Source organism: Pseudopodoces humilis, chromosome 13 (assembly GCF_049639895.1).
Source record: "Pseudopodoces humilis isolate 2021_Gansu_Grassland_sample_001 chromosome 13, ASM4963989v1, whole genome shotgun sequence".
Classification (NCBI taxonomy): Eukaryota; Metazoa; Chordata; class Aves; order Passeriformes; family Paridae; genus Pseudopodoces; species Pseudopodoces humilis.
The window spans coordinates 6,832,549-6,853,217 of record NC_142212.1 but is presented as its reverse complement, the minus strand read 5'-3'; the positions used below and the strand labels follow the sequence as shown (position 1 = coordinate 6,853,217).

At 60.6% G+C, this 20,669-nt stretch overlaps 5 protein-coding genes across 7 annotated transcripts; 3 read left to right on the top strand and 2 right to left on the bottom strand.

Moving 5' to 3' along the window:
- The first annotated feature begins 1,064 nt into the window (after window positions 1-1,064).
- PARP3 (poly(ADP-ribose) polymerase family member 3) lies at window positions 1,065-5,513 on the top strand. Its single transcript, XM_005522146.3, has 11 exons — window positions 1,065-1,171; window positions 1,809-2,047; window positions 2,245-2,370; window positions 2,771-2,962; window positions 3,325-3,460; window positions 3,698-3,924; window positions 4,064-4,219; window positions 4,367-4,444; window positions 4,676-4,853; window positions 5,060-5,206; window positions 5,304-5,513. Exons 2-11 carry the CDS (start codon window positions 1,865-1,867, stop codon window positions 5,471-5,473), a joined length of 1,593 nt encoding a protein of 530 aa, XP_005522203.2. The 5' UTR covers window positions 1,065-1,171; window positions 1,809-1,864; the 3' UTR covers window positions 5,474-5,513.
- A 1,445-nt stretch (window positions 5,514-6,958) lies between these two features.
- On the top strand, window positions 6,959-8,574 carry GPR62 (G protein-coupled receptor 62). Its single transcript, XM_005522276.2, has one exon. It carries the CDS (start codon window positions 6,959-6,961, stop codon window positions 8,186-8,188), a length of 1,230 nt encoding a protein of 409 aa, XP_005522333.2. The 3' UTR covers window positions 8,189-8,574.
- A 941-nt stretch (window positions 8,575-9,515) lies between these two features.
- PCBP4 (poly(rC) binding protein 4) lies at window positions 9,516-15,588 on the bottom strand. The gene is made up of 13 exons (XM_005522277.3): window positions 15,418-15,588; window positions 13,884-13,999; window positions 13,546-13,569; window positions 13,435-13,467; window positions 13,063-13,179; window positions 12,848-12,976; window positions 12,489-12,617; window positions 12,162-12,236; window positions 11,951-11,995; window positions 11,723-11,798; window positions 11,290-11,342; window positions 10,703-10,872; window positions 9,516-10,370 (listed from the first exon to the last, which is right to left on the bottom strand). The coding sequence occupies exons 2-13, from the start codon at window positions 13,977-13,979 to the stop codon at window positions 10,055-10,057; spliced, it is 1,263 nt and encodes a 420-aa protein (XP_005522334.1). The 5' UTR covers window positions 13,980-13,999; window positions 15,418-15,588; the 3' UTR covers window positions 9,516-10,054.
- A 1,151-nt stretch (window positions 15,589-16,739) lies between these two features.
- ABHD14B (abhydrolase domain containing 14B) lies at window positions 16,740-18,493 on the bottom strand. 3 transcript variants are annotated; one of them, XM_014251780.2, is made up of 4 exons: window positions 18,278-18,493; window positions 17,840-18,064; window positions 17,439-17,680; window positions 16,740-17,106 (listed from the first exon to the last, which is right to left on the bottom strand). In XM_014251780.2, the coding sequence occupies exons 2-4, from the start codon at window positions 18,042-18,044 to the stop codon at window positions 16,924-16,926; spliced, it is 630 nt and encodes a 209-aa protein (XP_014107255.2). In that variant the 5' UTR covers window positions 18,045-18,064; window positions 18,278-18,493; the 3' UTR covers window positions 16,740-16,923. The 3 variants fall into 3 exon arrangements, with proteins under 3 accessions (XP_014107255.2, XP_005522204.2, XP_087917969.1); XM_005522147.3 differs by having other exon boundaries at window positions 17,840-18,061; XM_088061843.1 differs by having other exon boundaries at window positions 17,840-18,493.
- A 329-nt stretch (window positions 18,494-18,822) lies between these two features.
- ABHD14A (abhydrolase domain containing 14A) lies at window positions 18,823-20,594 on the top strand. Its single transcript, XM_005522278.3, has 4 exons — window positions 18,823-19,188; window positions 19,319-19,434; window positions 19,728-19,963; window positions 20,223-20,594. The coding sequence occupies exons 1-4, from the start codon at window positions 18,974-18,976 to the stop codon at window positions 20,403-20,405; spliced, it is 750 nt and encodes a 249-aa protein (XP_005522335.1). The 5' UTR covers window positions 18,823-18,973; the 3' UTR covers window positions 20,406-20,594.
- The last annotated feature ends 75 nt before the right edge of the window (window positions 20,595-20,669 follow it).

Below are 20,669 nucleotides of genomic sequence, written 5' to 3'. Positions count from 1 at the left end.
TCTTCTGCTGCCAATGGAGGACATGGCACCGCCTGCACTGCTTGGGTCATACAGCCAAGCCCAGGAGCTGCAAAACCAGCAAGACTTTGGCTCCAGCAACGTTGTCCTCTCCATGTTCCCAGTACAAAGGGCACCTCTGCCTTTTTCCCATGACACCGGCGCTAGTCCCTGCTCCTGCACAACTCCTGGACCCGCATCCCTCGGAGCACACCAGGTGCTGGCAGGAGCAGGCAGAGGTTGCTGAGAACCCTTCAAATCACATTCATATGCAGTCAGGTCCTCCTCACTGCCTGACCCTTAGCCCTGAGTGTTTGCTTGGGACCCAAGAAAAGATACGTAGCACACAAAATGGTGCCATCTTTAATTTTTTTCAAGAGTTTTGTTAATCTCAGGGCATGGCAGAATGGGGCTGGCTGAAGGGCAGGGTGGTATCAGGGTCGCACTTCATCCAGGGACTCCTTGGCAGAGCAGGCAGTACAGAGCAGTCAGGCAGGACAGACAGACAGGTAGCGCAGACAGGCAGTACAGTCAGTGCAGGTAGTGCAGACAGACAGGCAGTACAGACAGACAGGCAGTACAGTCAGTGCAGGTAGTGCAGACAGACAGGTAGTGCAGACAGACAGGCAGTACAGACAGACAGGCAGTACAGACAGACAGGCAGTACAGTCAGTGCAGGTAGTGCAGACAGACAGGCAGTACAGACAGACAGGCAGTACAGACAGGCATTAGAGTCAGTGCAGACAGACAGGCAGTATAGTCAGTGCAGGCAGTGAGACAGGCAGATAGGCAGTACAGTCAGTGCAGACAGGCAGAGAGGCAGTGCAGACAAACAGGCAGTACAGATAGGCAGTATAGTCAGTACAGTCAGTGCAGACAGACAGGCAGACAGGCAGAACAAGCAGGCAGTACAATCAGTACAATCAGTGCAGGCTGTGCAGACAGGCAGACAGGCAGTACAGATGGACAGGCAGTACAATCAGTGCAGGCAGTGCAGGGAAACAGCAGGCAGGCCTGTCACAGGGTGCATGCGCTACCCAGAGGTATATCAGCTGTTTTCGCTGTCATCCGTGGGTGTTGCCTAAGGAAAAAGTTTCTCCTCTGGGCAAGCTGCCTGACCAGCCTGAAGTCTCTCGGCAGCCCCTCGGCAGGCAGCCCTGGGCAGCGGGAGCAGGTAGGACATGGTTGCTGCCTGTACCTCTGTTCCCATTGCTGTCCCCAGCACCCTCTCTTCCGCTGGGACTGACAGGGGGCATAGCAGACAGCGGCTGTCCAAGCCCCCCCTGCCCATACCCGAGCATTTCACTGGTCTTGAGAGGGACTGGGGGGATGGCATTTCATGTTCGGGGGGATAGCATTTCACGTTTGAGGCGTGTCACTGCATTGTTTCCCCTCTTGCATTTCCCTGGGGGCCCAGAGCTGGGCGAGCCTTGGGGACACACTCCTGTGGATTGGGGGTTCCTAGTGAGGGGAGGTGGGGGCCAGCAGACCCTCTCCAGCCAGACTCTGATCCTCTTCCAGCTCTTCTGATCCAAGTTTGCTATGCAAGCAGCTGAGTCCCCCTGTGCTCTCCCTTGGCTTTGTGTCACTGGGCTCTTTCCACTTTGGGGTCCCTCAAGGGCTGAAGGCTGTTGAGAGGTTCACCCACCCTGAACACAGGGAAAAGATTGAGATAGTTTGGTGGCAGAGGTCCCATCCCCTCCTTCAGCCCTGCTCTAGGCTGAAGGCATAGGGAAAGCAAGGCACAGCCCACCAGACTTTCCCAGAGGGGCAGCTTGGCAACTCTCACCTCTCCCTCTGCTGTCTCCAAGGATTTTTCTGGGGGATTAAGGTTGCTCTGACTCCGTGGCATCGGGGGAGCTCAGTCATGGCTTCCAAGCGCACAGCTTCTTCCTTGAAGCAGCCAGAGAGCAGGGAAAAGAAACTGAAAGGGGAAGAAGAGGATGACACCTGGAGCTCCACCTTGGCAACCTTGAAAACTGCTACCAAGGAGAAACAGCCTGCCACAATTGATGGACTGTGCCCCCTGAGCACAGCACCAGGTGCTCGGGTGAGAGCAGGATGGAGGTGCTTAAAGGGGCAGGGGTAGGAGGGTTGGAGGAGTCTCAGAGCAGCCCCTGCCCTATGACACAGACTCAGCCCAAATTTTCCTTGCAGACCCCTGTGTGCTCCCACTGGGACATTTTGGCACCCTCTCCTTCACCAAACACTTCCAGGTGCCAGCCCAGGCCATGTCACTCACTGTAGGTCTATGAGGACTATGACTGCACCCTGAACCAGACCAATATCAGCACCAACAACAACAAGTTCTACATCATCCAGCTCCTTGAGCATGATGGTGCCTACAGCATCTGGACCCGCTGGGGCCGCGTGGTGAGTCCACCCAGGCATCACTCATCCCCTGTACCTCTGCTGCTCCCACCCTGCCTTCAGAACCCCAAAAACTGAGGGTGAACCTGGTGGTCCCTAGTCCCAAAGCAAGCACCCAAGTGTCCTGTTATAGCACTTTAATGGGAGGGCTTCAAGGACCTATTGCCATACAACATAGTCAGGCTGTCTGGGGCATGTGGCGCCTGTCCTGGCAGTGAATGTGTGTGTGACAGCCCAGCAAGGAGTCCTGGGTGTCTTCCTGAGCTGGTGGCTCAGCACATTTCCTGCCTGTGGCTCCAAGCCCTGCTATCACAGCCCCCCTTGTTCCTGCCTGCTCCCACTGGCATGGGGCTGGTGGAGCAGGGATGCAGGGGAGCTGCTGACTACTGCTGTCCACTGCCAGGGGGAGGCAGGCCAGTTCAAGCTCATGCCCTGTGCCTCCCTGGAAGCTGCCAAGAAGGACTTTGAGAAGAAATTTCGGGAGAAGACCAAGAACAGCTGGGCAACAAGGGAGAACTTCATTGCCCAGCCGGGGAAGTACACGCTCATTGAGGTGCAGCCAGGGGCTGGGCAGGAGGTGGAGGCTGTCCTCAGGGTGAGTACTCCGAGCACCCAAGTTGTCACCACGGTGCGATGGTCCTCATCACACTCCGGGCCCATTGAACACGAGGACATCCAAGAGGGTCAGCAGGATGGGATGGGTTTTGAGAGGGGTCTGTGTGCATGCTGAAACAGCTTGCAGGCAGAGATATGGGGCTAGTGGGTTAAAATGGAGTGGGAGGGCATCCTGAATGAGAAATGTGGCCTTCTGCGGGGCATCAGCTGTGGAAAGTGGAGGCAGCACCTGCCCATTGCTCTGCTGCCCCAGCACCAGGCTCTCCTCACAGAGGTGGGCAGCCCTGGTGCAGTGCTCCCACAGCCTCTTGCAGGCACGCAGCTGATGTGGGGTGTCTGCAGGTGGATACCATGGATGGGGGCAAGGTCTGCAAGCAGCGGGTGCTGCCCTGCACCTTGGACAGAGCCACACAGGACCTGGTGTCCCTCATCTTCAGCAGTGACATGTTCCAGGATGCCATGCAGACCATGAATATCGGTAGGAGGTGATGGGTTGATGGGTGACATGAGCTCGGGCTGCGGGGTGCTGGTGAGGAGGTGAACAGAGCAGAGGTGCTGATGGATTTTAGAGCATCCCCTCTGATATGCTGGCACCTGATGGGACTGTGGACACCCCATGCTGGGTGCCCACACTTGCCCATGGTGATACTGGAGGTTCTGGGAAGTAGCTGTGGAGCGAGTGGGGTGGACGGGTTCTCCTTGCCCTCCCCTGTAGATGTGAAAAAGATGCCTCTGGGGAAGCTGAGCAAGCAGCAGATTGCGAGGGGCTTTGAGGCACTGGATGAGCTGGAGGCAGTGCTGAGGGAGCAGCCCCCCCAGGCCTCTCGCCTGGAGGAGCTCTCCTCACGCTTCTACACCATCATCCCACACAACTTTGGACGAGCGCGGCCACCCCCCATCAACTCCCCTGACCTGCTGCGTGCCAAGAAGGACATGCTGTTGGTGAGATGCCAAAGCACAGAGTGCATGGCTTCCCTTCCCCGTGGGACAGGGGCTGCTGGCAGGAGGCTGGGCTTGCCCTGGTTCCCCGGCGCAGTGCCCAGCACTGGTGGTGAGGATGTCCCTGCTCTGTCCCTGCCAGGTGCTGGCTGACATTGAGGTGGCACAGAGCCTGCAGGCACAGAAAGTGAAGGAGGAGGAGGAGGAGGAGAAAGAAGTTGTCCATCCGCTGGATCAGGATTATGCCCTGCTCTGCTGCCAGCTCTCCCTGCTGGACCCGGCTTCCCAGGAATACCAGGTGCTGCTTGTTCCAGTGTCCCATAATGGGAAGCACTTATGTCAGGCCTGCAGGCACCCCAAAGGCTCCTATTGTCCCGGGGGGACCCTGGGCATTGCTGCAATGGCTGCCTGGAGTGACACAGCTTTTTTGCCTCCCCCTCGGCAGCTGATCCAAACCTACGTGGAGCAGACCGGTCACAAACTCCACATCCTCAATATCTGGCAGGTGGCCCGAGATGGTGAGGTGAGGACAAGGTGATTCTCCCCATATCACAGTGGGAATGCCACAGTTGCGCCCCAGGATTTCTCCACCCAGGAAGGGATTCAGCCCAGCTAGCCAGGGCCAAACAGGCACCCAGTCTCCTGCCCCTCCAGCCAGGCACTAGGGCTGGACTGGGGAGGTGGGTAGTACTCCTCTACCCCTGGGCACCCGTGTGTCCCTGTGTGGACAGCCCTTAGCTCTGCATCTCTCCAGGATGAGCGTTTCAAGGCCCATGACGTCCTGGAGCACCGGCGCCTGCTTTGGCATGGCACCAACGTGGCGGTGGTGGCGGCCATCCTGAAGAGTGGGCTGCGCATCATGCCCCACTCAGGCGGGCGCGTGGGCAAGGGCATCTACTTCGCCTCCGAGAACAGCAAATCAGCCAGCTATGGTGAGGGTCCTGGGATGGGCTGGGCTGCTTGTGATGGGTCTGTGTGAACCTGGCCATCTTTGCATACCCCTGCCAGGCAGCTGTGGGCTTGCCAAGCCCCTTCCCTGCCATGGCAATTGGTCCCTGTGTCCCAGCATGGCCTGGGCACAACCAGGTGGGAATACCAGGGATGGTGCTATCACCCCCATCCCTTTCTCCCATGGCAGTGGGCTGTACATCTGAGAGGGTTGGCATCATGTTCCTGACGGAGGTGGCCCTGGGCAAGCCCTACCGCATCACCCGCGATGACCCCACGCTGTGTCAGCCACCTGCTGGCTATGACAGTGTCCTGGCCTGTGGCCAGACAGAGCCAGGTGAGCCTGGGGCAGGAGGGGTGTGGTGGGCACAGGGCAGGGGGAAAGAGAGGCCAGATCTCAGTCTGATGTGGTGGTGTGGTGTCTTCTGGCCCAGATCCTGCACAGGATAAGGAGATGCTGATGGATGGCAAAAAGGTGCTGGTGTGCCAGGGCAAGCCCATCTGCATGCCTGCCTACAAGGATTCCTCCTTCAGCCAGAGCGAGTACCTCATCTACCAGGAAAGCCAATGCCGGATCCGCTACCTTGTCCAGATCCGCTTCTGAGGGTGCCTGGGAGCACCACGGCCCTGGCCCAGCACCAGGTGGTGACACCTATCAGCCCAGAGCACAGTGATCTGGACTCTCTGGCCACCCCACCTGGGGCTTGGCAAGGGCCAGGCTGGCGTGGGGACTGAGCTTGCTTTGAGCATGAATAAAAGCACTGTGCCTTGCACTGAGCGGTGCTCTCGCTTTCCTGCCCAGCAAGGCGGGTGTGCTATAGGGAAGGGTGTCAGTGGGTCCCTGCAGGGATGGCACAGGTGGCTCTGGAGGGGCTGAAACCTTCAGATAAAAGCTGGTGTCTTTGAGAGGCCAGCTGCTCTCGTCACCTTAGCAAGGCACACAGCTCATGGGCACCCCGTGGCATCAAAGCTACAGAGGATGAGCAAGATCTGCTGCCCTGCCTGGGGATAGAGGAATCCATCCATCCACCCTGAGGGCGAGTGCCTGCTCTCCCTCTAGTGCCATGCCTCATGCCATGCCTGCTGTCCTGCCCCAGCCTGGCACCTGTGCCAGGCCCTTCTCTGTGCTCACATGTGCCCCTTGAGCGCATGTCCAGGTGCTGAGGCTGCCAGGGAAGGGCAACTCCCAGCTGTGTTACCCTGTTGCCCCATGAGCATCCATGTGCCAGTGGAGACGATTTGCGGCAGACCTGCCTGTGGCTCTGTCCCTTGAGCCCCAGGGACCTGAGCTGTTCCCGTGGAAGGACCAGGCCTGGTGCAGTGGGTGACCATTCTGGGGAGCACAGGGCTCAGGAACCCCGATCGCCCCTTCCTAAGCCCCTGCCGGCTGCTAGGACCCAGCAGCTGTCCCCGTGGGACTGCCACGGGTGCAGGCAGTGCAGGCAGCGCCGGGAGTGACAGCTGGTGCCATCCGCAGCTGGCAGGCTGCAGGCAAACAGGATGACGAGCGGGTGACGGGAGCGGGGAAGGGGGAGCGTGGCCTCACACAGGGCCGGCAGCCCCGCTTCTGCTGCGGGAGCAACACCAGCAAGCAGGACCCCAGTGAGGAGAGGAGCATCACCCATCTCTCCAGGAGCAAAGGTGCGCTGAATCTCACCCACCTGGGGTTCCCCTGTGGCCAGAGCAAGAGGGTTGGGACAGGCAAGTTGTACTGTCTTTTCTCAGGACATACTGGTGCCATTGGAGAGGGGGGACGGGGTGTCAGCCTGGCATGGGTGCCACAGGACCAAGCAATGCTATCTCTGGCTAGGTTGGGGACAGCCTGGGTGCCTGCTCTGGGACAGCCAAGTGGCTATGACTTCATTGTCTACCACTCCCTCCTCCAGCACCCTGGAAGTGTGCTGGCTGTCTCTGTGTTGCTCTGTGGCTCTTCCTTATTTTGTTTCTTTCCCTTCACACCCAGCTCCTGATCCCAACAGACAAGGAGAAGGCAGCAGCCATGGTTGTGCTGGGGTTACCCTCTCTGGGACAAAGAAGAAGAGCCCTTGCTGCCCAGGCACCAGAGCTGCTGGCTTAGCCCTGGAGGGGGATGGCAAGCCAGACAGGGTCAAACGCCACGGACAGCCTAGAGCTGCTCTCCCTTCCCAAGCACTCCACTGCCCAGGAGGTCTTGGGCCTCTTCTGCATGATCCTGCTCACCTTTACCGCCCTGGTGGCCAACATCGTGGTGATGGTCATCATCCTTAAAACACCCCTTTTCAGGAAGTTCATCTTTGTCTGCCACCTCTGTGCAGTCAATCTTCTCTCAGCCATTTTCCTCATGCCTCTGGGGATCATCTCCAGCTCCTCCTGTTTCAACTGGGTGATCTACAGCATTGCTGAGTGCAAGGCTGTGATATTCCTGAATATCTGCTTCATCAGTGCCTCCATTCTCACAATCTCTATCATCAGCGTGGAGCGGTACTACTACATTGTCCACCCCTTGAGGTATGAGGTCAAGATGACCATCAGGCTGGCGGTGGCTGGAGTGATTTTCATTTGGGTCAAGTCTGTTCTCATCACTGTCTTGGCACTAGTGGCATGGCCTCATGGCAATGGTGCCACCAGCGCCAGCCGCTGCACAGTCTACTGGAGCCCCGGAGCCCACAAGAAGGTTTTTGTGATCCTCTTCAGCATCACCTGCTTTATTCTGCCCACCATCATTATCCTCGCTGTCTACTCCAGCATCTACCGTGTGGCCCGGACTGCGTCCCTGCAGCAGGCACCTGTGCCGGCACAGGCAGTTGCACCCAGACACCGATGTGACTCCATTGCCAGCCAAGTGACCATCCTCACTGCCAGGATCCTGATGCTGCCCAGGCTGATCCCAGATCGCCTCCTGGGAAGCAACAAGGCCATCCTCACCTTGGTCCTCATTGTGGGACAGTTCTTGTGCTGCTGTCTGCCTTTCTTTGCTTTCCACTTGCACTCCTCTGTCATTGTTGGCACAGTGGGTGGTGGGCACGGGGAGATGGTGGTCACCTGGATTGCCTACTCCTCCTTTGCCATTAATCCTTTCTTCTATGGGCTGCTGAACCGCCAAATCCGTGAGGAGCTGGCCCGCCTCCGGCGCAGCTGTCTTAACCATCCCCTGGGTCAGGAGCTCTGTCTTTCCATCTCAGAGACTTCTGTTCAGGAAAACTTCTTGCAGTTCCTCCAGAGAGCAACTTGGACACTGGAGACGCACACCAGCTGCATCAGTCCCAGCCCCAGGAACAGGCTGGACCAAGCCACAACAGGCTTCCCCACCCCAGGTCAAGTTCCTGAAGAGAGCAGCTGAGAAGAAGGTTCTGCCCCACTGTTCTGGGCAGGAGACCTGCCAGGGACCCATCAGACCTACTAGGACCCAACCCCTTGGATTTGGAGGAGTCCTTGTTCAGGTTTTGCCTGTTTTTTGAGCTTATGGTGGAAGATGGTTTCTCTGCTGGGAGAAGGTAGCAGATCTGGGGAAGTCACATCTCTGTTCTGCAGGATGGAATTGTCTCTGGCTCCACCAGCACAGCCCAGTTCCAGGGATAGGCTCTCCTCAAGACATGGACGGCCAAAGGGCTCCTGTGCAGGGGCAGGGGACAGGACACCTCCATCTCCATTGCCCCAGTGAGAGCACTCCTGGCCAGCGGGGAAGAGCAGATGTCCCTTGCACCCCATCCAGGAGCAATGATACAGCTAATGCCACTAACACCAGTAACATCAGGACCCCGAGCCCTCTGCTGAGCCTGGATGGCAGACACAGAGACCTCCATCCCTGGCTGTTTAACCCAAAACTAGTGCTTGTGTGGAGGAGCTCCTGCTCCCTGTGACACTGATCAGGGGGACACACCCACAGGGCTGGCTCTGGCTATGTCACTGTTTGTCCTGCTGGCATGGCAGCATGCAATGCCCGTGGCCATGCCTGGCCATGCCCTCTGTCCCCTCAGCTGGCAGTGATCATCCCCCTGGGGGGGAACTGGAAATCTGGAGGTCCACGTCGGGCTGTTTATGGGCGCAGCTGCCCGGTTTGAAGCCCCGGTCAGCAGTGCCACGTGCCAGTGGATGTGGGCAGCTGGCCAAGGGCATGCTGGGCTGGACATGGTGATACAGGGTGGTGGGGGGTGGCTGTGTGGGGTGACACAGGGCAGCAGCAGCCAGAGGGGATGAGGAGCTGTTGTTCCTCTTCAGTCTCATTGCTTTTGAAGGGCTTGGGGACACTCCTATGGGGTCCCCACTAGAAAGGGGACTGGAACCTTTTGGGGAATGCTGCAGGGATACATTACCCTCAGCCCACCCACAGAGGTCCCGTGGATGGTGTTGGCATGGTGGGTTGGAGCTGTCCCTACTCCAGTAGTAACTGCAGGCCTGAGGGAAGACTGCCCTATGGCCTCTCTAACTGCCCCATGGCAGCGAGGGACTCCAGGAAGACACCCAGAGAGATGGGGCTGAAGGCCAGCATCCCCCACCCTGGACACAGGGATGCTCTTCCAGCCACCACCCAAGTACCCAGGAGCTGGGGCCACCCCTACTCTGGGGGAAGTCTCCACCCAGAGTGGAGAATATTATTATTATTGTTATTTTCTTGTAAATTTTATCTTTTTATTAAACCATTGATAAGTTACAAAGGAGGAAAAAATATAGACTGATATATATACAGCATTTCCAAGCCAGCGGGGACTGGCTGTTGGATGGGGTTGCTGGGAGGCGATTGCCCCAGGGTGGCCCAGGGAGAGCCCCCCACCAGAGCCAGTGGAAGGGGCCTGGAGAGGCCAGGCAGTCCTCATCCAGTGGGGCCTGGCTTTTGGGTGCCAGATGGAGTGTGGGCATGAGCAGGATGGCAGAGGAGGCAGGGTGAGGAGCAGGAAGCAGGGGTCCTGCAGCACAGGGTACTGGGAGAAGGGACCCTAGGCTGGCAGGGACAGGCCCCCCACCCAATACCAGGGCACATGGTCTCTGTGCAGAAAATCAGGGAGGGGGGTGCAGTGCTGCTGGGATGGGCAGCAGGCAACAAAATAGCCCCTTCTTCCAGCAGGCATCATCACCAGAAAGACCCTTCCCTTCCCTGGGGTGGGGGGCATGGGGCACCTGGCAGAGGCTGAGGTCAGGGTGGGGGGCAGGAAGGTGTCCCTGATACTGAGTAGCACCCCGGACCCCCTGGCCCACCCACCAGTGGGGTTCAGTAGGGTGAGAACTTCTGCCGATCAGCTTTCTTGGTGCCGTTGGCCGCCGAGATCTTGGTCGTGTAGGTGGTGGTGCCACCATTGGGACCTGCCACAGAGGATGGGGACAGCGCCAGGAAGGACACTGGCTTCAGGCCAATGAAGTTGGAGAGGGAGATGGCGTAGGGGGTGCCCAGCAGGGCCGGGGGGGCTGGGGCGACGGTGGGAAGTGCTGCACCAGAGCCTGGAGCGAGGGGCTGGGAAAAGCCCATGCCAAGGTCCATGGAGCCAGGGCCTGGTGGCACCTGGGAGGTAGATTTAGCAGTCTCTAAGCTGGGGAAGCAAGAGAGAAGGATGATGGTTAGTACCATGGTGACAGAGTGGCTCTCCCACCACAATCTTAGGGTGCAGGAACTGTGTGCCCCATCCCTTCTGGCTCGTGTCCATGGCACACTCTGGGTATCGCACTGAGCAGGATTGAAAAGCTGGGCCTCAAATCTGGTGGGTCTCAGGTCCTGCACCTACCACCTCAGGTAGCAGCACCCAGCTCATCCTCCCCGAGGATGCTGTGGTGGAGGTATCCTCCAAAAGCTGCCTTGAGGTGCTGGAGAAGAGCCAACCCTCACTAGCACCCAGTGTGAGTCCCCCCCCAGGCTGACACCTACCAGGCTGTGATGAGGTACTGAGCCAGGGTGATGCTGACAGGGGTCCCTGTGATGGTCACATGACGCTCGCTGGAGCCCTCAGTCTGGTTGCCAATCTTGATGTGGGCACCTGACATCTGCCTGATCTCGCTGATCTTGCTGCCGTGCCGGCCGATGATGCAGCCGATGAGCTGAAGGGGCAGGGAGGGGGTGAGCCAGGAGCAGCCAGAGCAGTCTTGCCAAGCAGGGAGCTCCAAGGGGCTCACCTGGACATCCCCTACACCTCAGAGGTGAAACTGTGGAAGGCATTGGGAGGGCAGGGCAATGCTTTCCTTGGGCAAACCTTGCTTTTTGGTCTCATTCAAGACCTTCTTGCTGGCATTGTGCCACATGCCAAGGCCTTTCCTTGGCATTGCCTAAACTCTTCCCTCCTGTCCTGTGTTTCAGTTTCCTCTTCTGTCCCAGCTACCCCCTCCTGCTCCTAAGCTCTGGCAGAGCCTCCACTGTGTGGGTCAGTGGGTGCTGGCCTCTGCAAAGTGCCTCTGGGATGGCTCACATGGGTGGGGACAAGATGTGATCCCCCTTGTCATTCCCAGACCAATACATACATCATTGGGCACCAGGAACTCCTGGGAGCTGCTCTGGGAGCTGGCATCCAGGCCTGGAGAGAGAGACAAGGATGTCAGCAATGAAGGGGCAGGTCTCCAGTAGCTCTGTGCCCCTATGTCAGCCCCATACTGGGATGGTGAGCAGCCCTGGTGACAAACCTCAAGGATTGCTGTGGAGAGGAAGGGAGGACAGGACATAGACACAAGCCATAATTTGGTGCCAGTGCTCTCCCACTGCAAGACTGGGGAGCACTGGTGGGTGCAGTGACCCCAGGAAAACAATGACAAGGTTGTGCTGGAGGGGCAGGTAGACATGCTGGAGAGGCTGGGACTGGAAAGGGTGCCGAGGAGGGAAATCTCTTCATCAGGGCCAGATGTCAGGGTGGATCAGGAGGGGCACACCCAGCCTTGGGGGAGCATGGGAGATGCTCACCTGGCATCATGGTGGGTGCATGGCCCAGGGGAGCGAAGGGAAGCGCATGCCCTGACAGCTGCTGCAGTTTTGTCACCTGCCCGAACAGTGCGAAGAGGAGGAAGGTGGTGTTAGGGGTGATGGCAGAGGTCAGCTGTGCCCCAGTGCCCCAGTGCCTCCCAAGTCAGGCATTCCCAGCAGCACCCATCCGTATGGGCACAGCCCCCATTGCTGCAGGGACAGACCCACCTCTGCAGGAGAGACCCCACTGTACTGGCCCTGCATGGAGAAGCCCTGAGAGAGAAAAAAGGGGCATCAGTGGGGAGCCAGGTGGGGACCATTGTCTCAGGTTGCTCCCCTCTGGGGCAGAGACTACCCTGAGCCCACCAGAGTTGCCCCTTGCTGTCAGAGGCTGTCCTCCTGGCCACCTCATGCTCTCAGAGATGCTGTGGCCTCTTACCTGATTGGCAGAGAGCAGGATGGTGCCCAGGGAGAGACCAGGGTGGTAGGGTATGGTGGCCCCCTTCGGAGGCGACTGGAGACAGAAGGAAGGAGGTGGAGGAGATGAGAGATGAAGCTGAATGCCCCTGTAGCCCCAAGGACCCTCTGCCCCCTTATGGCCCCAGCAAGCTGGGCACAGCCCCCAGCACTACGAAGGCAGGGTGCTCCAATAGGTTTCCACACAGGGGGACCCAGGTATTTGAGTCCAGATGGGCATGGGAAGCCCTGGGGAGGGGGAGCTGGGTAGCAGATGCCCCCCGGGCTGGGCATGGGGCTTGGCAGGTACCTCCAGGATGACAGCGCAGATCTGCCTCACGCACTGGATGATGGTGTCTGGCACCCCTGAGACGGTTACAGCTCGTTCAGTAGAGTTGGGCAGCAAGTCACCAGCCACCTGCACCTGTGCCCCTGTGCTCTGCAGGAAGCAAAGAGATGCTGGCATTCCCCTGCCAGGGCTCAGCAGCTCACACCTCCCCTGTTCCCCTCCTGAGCCCCCAGAGACCATTGCAGGACCTGCAAGGGTGATGGACCCTCTCCTGCACCACCTCCCTCAGCCCCTGCAGGACTGTGGCAGCCCTCACACCCAGGCCTCTGTACTTCCAGGGGGAAAAGGAGATCCCACATCCAGGCAACCGTCAGCCTCACCTCCCGGATCTCCCGGATCTTAGCTCCTGCCTTGCCGATGAGGGAGCCGCATTGGCTGGCGGGGATGACAAGGCGCAGGGTCACTGGTGCTCTGCCTGCTGACACCCCATCGCCCCCTGCTCCCAGGTCCTGTGAGGGATGTAGGATGCAGTGTCAGACCCCCAGGATCTCCCAGGTTTGGGGGCACCTGGCAGGGATTTAGGAGGGCTGTCTACCTCCTCCAGCTTGAAGGCGATCATGGAGACAGCACGGAAGACAGCGTCAGTGGAGCCAGTGATCGTGGTGATGCGCTCGGGGCAGGACCCTTCTGAGATAGTGATTCGTGCACTGCTCTGGGGACAGTGTCACACCCCATTAGGGTCACAAGCCCTATGCTTCATGACTTCCCCCAGGAATAGCCTCATAGGAGGAGATTGATGCCTTTGAGCCTGAGCCTTGCCCCTCCCACCTGCCCCAGGCAGCCTTTCCTGGGGTGTTGCTTTGTTTTCCCTGGTTCCACCTGGGATTTATGGGGGCAGGCACATGGGAGCCACCAGGTACAGGCATGACAGGTAGCAGTACCTGGCAGCCCACCAGTGTGCCCTTACCTGCTCTCGTATCCTCTTAACAGTCTCTCCTTTCTGCAGGTAAAGGAATAGGGTGTGTGGTCAGGTCCAGGGGAGCCAAGGGCTGGCAACACACAGGACCCCAAATCTTACCTTGCCAATGATGCTGCCAATCTCCTGCAAAGGCAGAGAAGAAGCGGCACTGTCAGGAGGCAGCTCCCTGCCTGCCACATCCCCTCCTCTGCTCACAGCCTGGCAACAGCAGATCCTGCCCCAGGGACACTGGGTGACTTAACTAGTGACACTGGGGCATGGGAATATGCCCCTCCCTGGCTTAGGATGGGGAAAGAAATCCTTCTGGGAATGCTATTCCCAGGGGAGACTGGGAGCAGGGGAAGAAAACAGGGCATGGTGAGGAGCTGGAGTTCCAGTGTGGCCCCTCACCCCAGACATTGCTGAACCCCCAGTGGCACTGAGCCCCCTGCCATTACCTTGCCGTGCATGAGCATGCGGAGAGTCAGGGTGATGCTGAGCTCTGTCTCCTCGGGACTGCCACCCACGCCACTGGCTCCGTCTGGCGATGCCATGGCGGGAGGGCAGGATGAATCTGTGGGACATGATGTTCAGAAAGGGGGGATGCCCCAGCTAACCCCCTTACCCCCAGATCTGCAGCTTGACTATCCTATGGCTGGGAAATGGGGAAACTGAGGCAGAGGCATCGCTGTGCCATCCTCCGGCAGGCGAGGCTCACATGGCCCCATGGCACCCCACAGGCACCCTGCACCCCCAAAAGGGACCCACTGCTCTGTGTCTGCCTGAGCTGCCTTCAGTCTGTGCTGCACAAAGCCAGGAGCTGGATGGATACGGGGGAGGAGGCAAGGTGTATGGGGCATGCCTATGGGATAGGGTTCTGTTTGCAGATGCTTGCTGGAGTGGGGAGAACAGAGGTGGCCTGGGTGGTCTCACAGGCTATGCAAGCCACCTTCTTTCTCCTCCTCCTTTCCCTCTGCCCACCCACAAAGCCACAGGGGACACTGAGGCAAGCTCCCTGATGGGGACCATCCCAACCAAACCACAGCATGATGCCTGCTGACTGATACCGCTGCACCGTGTCCCCTCTCAGAGCACCCCAGGGCCCCCCGGATCCTGTACCCTGGTGGCCGTGGGCGGCCTGGGCCCCCGGGAGAAGGACAATTACTGTGTGTCCAGGCCCGGGTGGGCGGCTGCGGCACCGCTGGCTCCCGGCAAGCCGGGCGATGCCAAGCAGCTTTGAAACAAAGCACCCGTGTTGAGGCTGGGGCCGCGTCCGCGGGCATGGCGGGGGGGGCCCGGCTATTTTAGGTGCTGGCAGGACTCGTCACCGCTCCAGCACATCTCCTGCATCAGGGTAACGGGGGGGGGGTGCTGTGCCTCGCACCCCCGGGGTGGTTTGAACGCTCCGTGTCCACTCTCCTGCTACCGCGGGCTGGAGAATGGTAGAGAGACCGAAAAGGGGGGAAATTCCCGTTCCTGGTGCAGGGGAGCCTGAAGTGGGGCGGAGGGGGAGGGATGTAACCCCGGCCCGCGGCATCCGGAGATGTGCGGGGTGCCGGTAGGGACGCGCAGCCGGCCGGGGTCCCCAGTCCCCCTGGGAATGAATGGCAGCAGGAATCCGCCAGGAACAAAAGACGCCGCCGGGGGAAGAAGTACGAGGATGGCGGTGGGACGGGGGAACGCAGCAGGGCCACGGGTGTCCCCCCACTGCCACAGACAAGGCTGCGGGCAGGGGGGTGCTCTTCCCCAGGTGAGCCAGGCTGGCAGGGACGCCAAAGGCCCCGGTGATGGGCACAGGCCACCTGCCATGGCTGGCACTGGGACAGCCACCAAGCTGGGCACCGCCCGTCCTTCGGAGAACCTTCGAGTGACAAAGGGAAGGGGGACAACAGGAGGAAGCCCCCACCCCGTCCCTGGGGAAACCTCTCTCTTGTCGCCCTCCCGGCCGCCCCAAGCCCCCTGGTCCCCGCGGGAGTGGGGCCCGGCGGGTACCTTTCCGTGCGCCTCGTCCCTCCACCGCCGGCCGCCCCTCAGTGCCACATTGTCCCCGGCGGCGCCCAGTGACACCCGGGGCAGGAACAATGAGCCGCTTGACAGGCCAGGGCCAAGCTGGCAGCCCCGGCCCCCACCCCGGTCCACGCCGGGGCCCCCCTCGCTCTTCCCCTCTCCCACATCCCTCCCTCCGGGATCCTATTACAGCGGATAAGAGACACTAAAAGGAACAATGCACCCTGGGTAAGGCCATCTGCCACCGCTGGGGACATTCCTGGCTCCCCCGGCCCCCCTCCCTTTGGCTCACACATCGCCCCTCTTTGTAATTGCGTGGTTTTTTTCCTGGAAGCCGATCAGCTGGCAGGGCTCGAGGGCTCAAGGACACCGGAGCGGGCAGGGATGGGGCAGCTGGCACCCCAAGGCCCGCTGGCATCCCCGGCTGCTGCTGTGAGGTGGCGCCTGGAGGGGCAGGAGGCACCCCTGTATGGGTGGGGGGGGAGTCGGGGACCTGAGCCATCTGGGGCGGTCAGGGATGCTTCCAGACAGGAGTCTGCCGGACTGCCAGGGCAGAGACCACCCTCTGCACCCTTGGCACTGCCTTATGTCCCCCACATGGGCATCCTGCACCCACAGAAAAGTGACCCCACCCCCCCTTACCTCCCCCACTAAATCCTCCTGGGCCCTAGCGTAAGCAGCTAAAGCCCAGGCAAGCTTGGGGAAGGGGGGGCACTGGGGGGGCACCCTGCTGCTGGCTCCATCTGCGTCCCTGAGTGCCCAGTGCAGCAGCACCAAAGGCAGAGAAGGCAGGTGGCAGGCAGGGGTCTTGTCCCCCGTCTGTCAAGCCTCCCTGCCTGCCCCCTCATCTGTTCATGGCAGCCACTCGTTGGGTAAATCGCCCCCCACCTCCCCATGGTGCTGAGTGGATGCTGCCGTGGGCAGGAGCCTTCCAGGGCTGGCAGTTCCTGTTTAAGCCCCTGTGGATTACCCTGGACTTGGGTGAATGCCAGGAAGGGTAGGAGGAGGAAGAGGAGGATGACGAGGAGGCTGGCCAGCTGGGGACACGGATGTCACTACCTTGGGGGACCTACCTGTCCCTGAACACAGCCCCAGGGCTCCCTGGGCACCCTTTGAGGTTCATGAGGGTCCTGTCAGAAGTGACAGGTGGGCTCCAGCAAGGCTGGCATTCCCCCATCCACAATCCCCAAATGTACCATCCTTCAGTGGCTGCATCTTCCCTGTTGTCACATCCCAAACCTGTGTGGGACAGCAGCCATGGAAAAAGGGATGGGGGAAGGAGGTGGGAAAGGTGGAAAAGAAGCAGGTTGAAGGTGGCAGGAAAGCAGTGGCAGAGCGTGGGGTTTTATTTGGTCTCAAGAGAGGTGAGTGCTGGTGTGGGCCAGTGCAGTGTGAGTGCCAGCCGAGCACCTGGGTTGGCACAAGGGTGCATGTGCAGGCAGAGGGGTGGGTGGGCTGGCCACATCCCCATGCCTTGTGGTCCAGTCCTGCTCACTTCAGCTTCTGCAGGAAGGCCAGGAGTCCACGGTGCCACTCATTGGGCTTGTCCAGGTAGCAGGCATGTCCTGTACCCTGCAGCATCAGCACCTGGTGCTCAGGGAGGTGCTGCAGGTTGTTCAGACTGGTCTGCCCCAGCTCCACATCCTGGTCCCCGTACACGATCAGTGTGGGGGTCTGTAGAGGGAAAATACACCTTGAGTCTGCAAGTGTCACCTAGGCACTCACTCCTTCTGTCAGGAACACCCTGGAGGTGAGACACTTGCCCTTCACCCCCACCCAGTATCACAAAGATAAACTGAAGTTCAGACTCCTGGGTTTCCAATTGTCCCCTCTTTACCACACACTACCCCACATTTACATTCCTCATTCATCCCGTTCCCCTCTTTCAGTGACAACAGGTTTTCTGGCCTGTTTGGCCTTTCCCCTGCTCAACCCCAGTGGCAGGGTCCCCTCTTCACCACCCCCTCCCAGCTCCCTGACCTCTCCAGTGCCCTTCCAGGCCGTACTTTGATCTGGGCATACTGCTTCGCCGTGAATTTCTCAGTGCAGATGGGTGCCACAGGTACATAGGCCTTGAAGAGCTGGCTGTGCTCTAAGAGGAAGGGCAGCGAGTACATGCCACTGAGTGATGGGCTGATCACCACAGCTGGACCCAGGCACAGAGCCTCTGAAACTGCCTTCAGGAATGCTGCTGGTGCTGGCTGGCCCACGGGTGCTGGGGCTACAGCATCATTTGAGCGCCCCAGCCCTGAATCATGGGAGACACAAGTGGCCCTGTCAGGCTCCACACCGCCTCAGTGACTGGGAGAAGCCAGCACAGCACAACAGGACACCGGGGTTGCCATCCTGGCCACACAAACCGGAGGCGACCCTGCCTGAGTCTAGGGCTGTGCTCACCACACCTTACCCGGCAGGTCGATGGCTATGGCTCGGTAGCCATTCTCGGCCAGCGTGGCAAGTGTCCCCACCTGCAGCCACGTTTCGGAGGAGAAGCGGATGCCATGGAGCAGCAGCACGGTCAGCTTCGGCACTTGGGCTGGCTCAGCTTGGCGGTAGAAGAGGGTCTGTCCTTGCACCGTGACAGTGCTCTCGGTGACTGGAGGGGTGGCCATGCCTGGGTGCCTGGGTGCTGCTAAGTGGGGCGAGATGTGGGAATGGGAGGGCTGACAAGCCTTCTGCTGCTGTCGAGGCCCGGCGGCAGCAGGAAGGCAAGAGGGCTATGAGGGGTCACACCGGCATCATCTTCACTGTGGTGGCACCGCCGGGGTCACTGACGTGCCAGGCGGCCTCACCGGCCCGCCCCTGCCTCCGCTTCCCCGTCCAGCGGTGGGCCTGCAGCCCTTACCTGCTGCTCCGCACACGGGGCCGGCCGCCGCTCGCCTCCTCCCCGCCGCACCACGGGACTGGGGGTGCCGCGCCCCGGGGCCAAAGACCGGCGGGGCGGGCACGAGAACGGCGGCACCGCCTCATGAAGCGCAAGTCCGGGGCGGCCCCGGGAATCGCTGGGGCCTCGCCGGGCCGGGCTTCGCCGAGCCCTGGTCCGCCAAGAGAAGCCGAGCTTTCCCGAGCGAAGCCGAGTCTTGCCGAGCGAACCCGAGTTATGCCGAGCGAAGCCGAGCCCTACCCGAACTCTACCGAGCCAGGCCGAGCTCTGCCGTGCCGGCCTGAGCCCAACACGAGCCCTGCTCGAGCTCTGGCGAGAGCCGCCGAGTCCTGGACGAACATAGCAGAGCTCTGCCGAGCTTGGCCGAGCTCCGGCCGATCCCCCGAGCCAGGGCTCCGCTGCGGGCTCCGGCCGTTGTTCGTCGGGACTGTAGTGTCGCGTGCTGCCGCCAGGCGGGGCCCGAGGGCGCAGCGGCGCCGTGCGCGGCGGGCGGGGGGCGGCAGGGCCGGGGCTGACGGGGCAGTGAGCGGCGGCCGGGGGCTCGGGCTGGGCCCGAGCTGAGTAGAGCAGCGAGGACCGGGACCTGTTCTCCCGCAGCAGCGGTGCTGCGGTCCCGCAGCCCCGCGCTGCCGCTCTCCTTGTCCAGCGGGAGCGGACATGCTGCTTGCCCGCAGCCGGCTGGGGCTGCTGCTCCTCGGGGCGCTCCTCACTTTGCTCCTGTACCTCTTGCTCCCGGGCGCCCGGCGCTCACGGCCTGAAGAGGGGAAGCGGGCTTGGCGGGCGGCCAACGGCACCGTGCGGACGGGGATGGCTGCGGGAGAGCCCCCCGTGTTCTACAGGGAGGTTCCCGCAGCAGCTGTCGGCCCCGGGAGGTGGGTCAGCCCGCCGGCAGCTGGGGGGTGCCAGGCCCTGGGCTCGGTCTTCACCAGCCCCCGTGGTCGCCGGGCGCTGCAGGCATGGCAGCCTTCCTGAGCCCCTTCCCGCCTGTCTTCCCCCTCGCAGGCCCGATGTCCTGCTCCTGCACGGCCAGGCGTTCACCTCCAAGACGTGGGAGGCCTTGGGCACGCTGGCGCTGCTGGCTGGAGAAGGCTACCGTGCGGTCGCAATAGATCTGCCTGGTAGGACCGTGGCACTGTGCTTAGCTGATCCCTTTGGGCAGTTCCTGTCCCTTGCCTTAGTCACTGCTGGGTTCTGGATCTCTTTAGGGAGGGCTCTGGATAGTTACTGGTGATCCCTGGCACAATGTGCATGGGATTTGTCTGTGTCCTGTGGCTTTGATGGCTGCGACTGTACAAGCCTGGAGCTTTGTCAAGCATCCATTTTTTGCCAAGCCTTTGAATCCTGGTGAGGAGAGACCATTGCAGGCTGCACAATGCCCCCTGACCACCCTATGTCCTCTTCTCCATACCAGGCTATGGGGATTCGCCCCCACTGGAGATGGCAGTGACAGCACAGGGCCGGAGGACTTTCCTGGACCATGTTTTCCAGGAGCTGGGCATGCAGAGGCCTGTTCTCATCAGCCCCTCCATGAGTGGCCGCTTTGCCCTGCCCTTCCTCCTGGCGCACGGGGACCGGCTGGCTGGCTTTGTGCCCATCGCACCTGTGGGCACCAAAGACTACACTGCTGAGCAGTACCAGAGAGTCCAGGTGCGTTTTTGGGCTCTTGGGGGCTGTCCTAGGTATTGGCAAGCCTTTTGGGCCAGCTGGCTGCAGGGTGATGTGGAGGGTGGCACTATTTTGGGGTGAGTGAGGGGGACCTGTGACCCCCAGCTCAGGGTGGTGCTGGCACCTGCCTCCCCTCAGCTTTGCAGCTGTGGTGATGGAAGGAGGTGGGCACAGCCCAGGGGGAGTGGTGGCCATTTACCCCTCTGACAGCTGCTCTTGTTTTCTCTCTCCCCTAACCAAGACGCCCACCCTGATCCTGTATGGTGACCGTGACACCCGCCTGGCTCCCCAGGCCCTGCAGAACCTCCAGCACCTCCCTGAGCACCGTGTGGCCGTGCTGCCTGGTGCTGGCCATGCCTGCTACCTGGACAAGCCAGAGGACTTCCACCAGGCCCTTCTGGGCTTCCTGCGCCAGCTGAAGTGAGCGGTGCCTCCTCCCTGCCAAGCAGAGGGACTGGGGCGTCCGAGAGACTGGGAGGCACAGGCGACTGGCATGAGGAGTGCTGCTCCCTCCTGGGATATCCCAAGGGTGGCGGGGAGGGGACAGGACTGTCCTTTGCTGGCAGGACAGGGTGTCGTCTGTCACGAGGCCAATAAACTGATGCTGCTCTGGTTTCTGCATGTGTCCCCAAGCGCCGTGGGGCCCCTCGAGCTCCAGCCACATCTCTCTGCCGCTAGTGTGGGGCCA

Coding starts and splice junctions, on each gene's coding strand:
- PARP3 (XM_005522146.3), top strand. CDS start 1,865: ATGGCTTCCAAGCGCACAGCTTCTTCCTTGAAGCAGCCAGAGAGCAGG. Junction 2,371..2,770: donor GGACCCGCTGGGGCCGCGTG/GTGAGTCCACCC, acceptor GTCCACTGCCAG/GGGGAGGCAGGCCAGTTCAA. Junction 4,445..4,675: donor AGGTGGCCCGAGATGGTGAG/GTGAGGACAAGG, acceptor GCATCTCTCCAG/GATGAGCGTTTCAAGGCCCA.
- GPR62 (XM_005522276.2), top strand. CDS start 6,959: ATGGCAAGCCAGACAGGGTCAAACGCCACGGACAGCCTAGAGCTGCTC.
- PCBP4 (XM_005522277.3), bottom strand. CDS start 13,979: ATGGCATCGCCAGACGGAGCCAGTGGCGTGGGTGGCAGTCCCGAGGAG. Junction 12,618..12,847: donor AGATCCGGGAGATCCGGGAG/GTGAGGCTGACG, acceptor TGCTTCCTGCAG/AGCACAGGGGCACAGGTGCA. Junction 12,237..12,488: donor TCTGCGCTGTCATCCTGGAG/GTACCTGCCAAG, acceptor TTCTGTCTCCAG/TCGCCTCCGAAGGGGGCCAC.
- ABHD14B (XM_088061843.1), bottom strand. CDS start 18,044: ATGGCCACCCCTCCAGTCACCGAGAGCACTGTCACGGTGCAAGGACAG. Junction 17,681..17,839: donor CATAGCCATCGACCTGCCGG/GTAAGGTGTGGT, acceptor CCCATGATTCAG/GGCTGGGGCGCTCAAATGAT. Junction 17,107..17,438: donor AGCAGTATGCCCAGATCAAA/GTACGGCCTGGA, acceptor TTCCCTCTACAG/ACCCCCACACTGATCGTGTA.
- ABHD14A (XM_005522278.3), top strand. CDS start 18,974: ATGCTGCTTGCCCGCAGCCGGCTGGGGCTGCTGCTCCTCGGGGCGCTC. Junction 19,189..19,318: donor GCAGCTGTCGGCCCCGGGAG/GTGGGTCAGCCC, acceptor TCCCCCTCGCAG/GCCCGATGTCCTGCTCCTGC. Junction 19,964..20,222: donor AGCAGTACCAGAGAGTCCAG/GTGCGTTTTTGG, acceptor CCCCTAACCAAG/ACGCCCACCCTGATCCTGTA.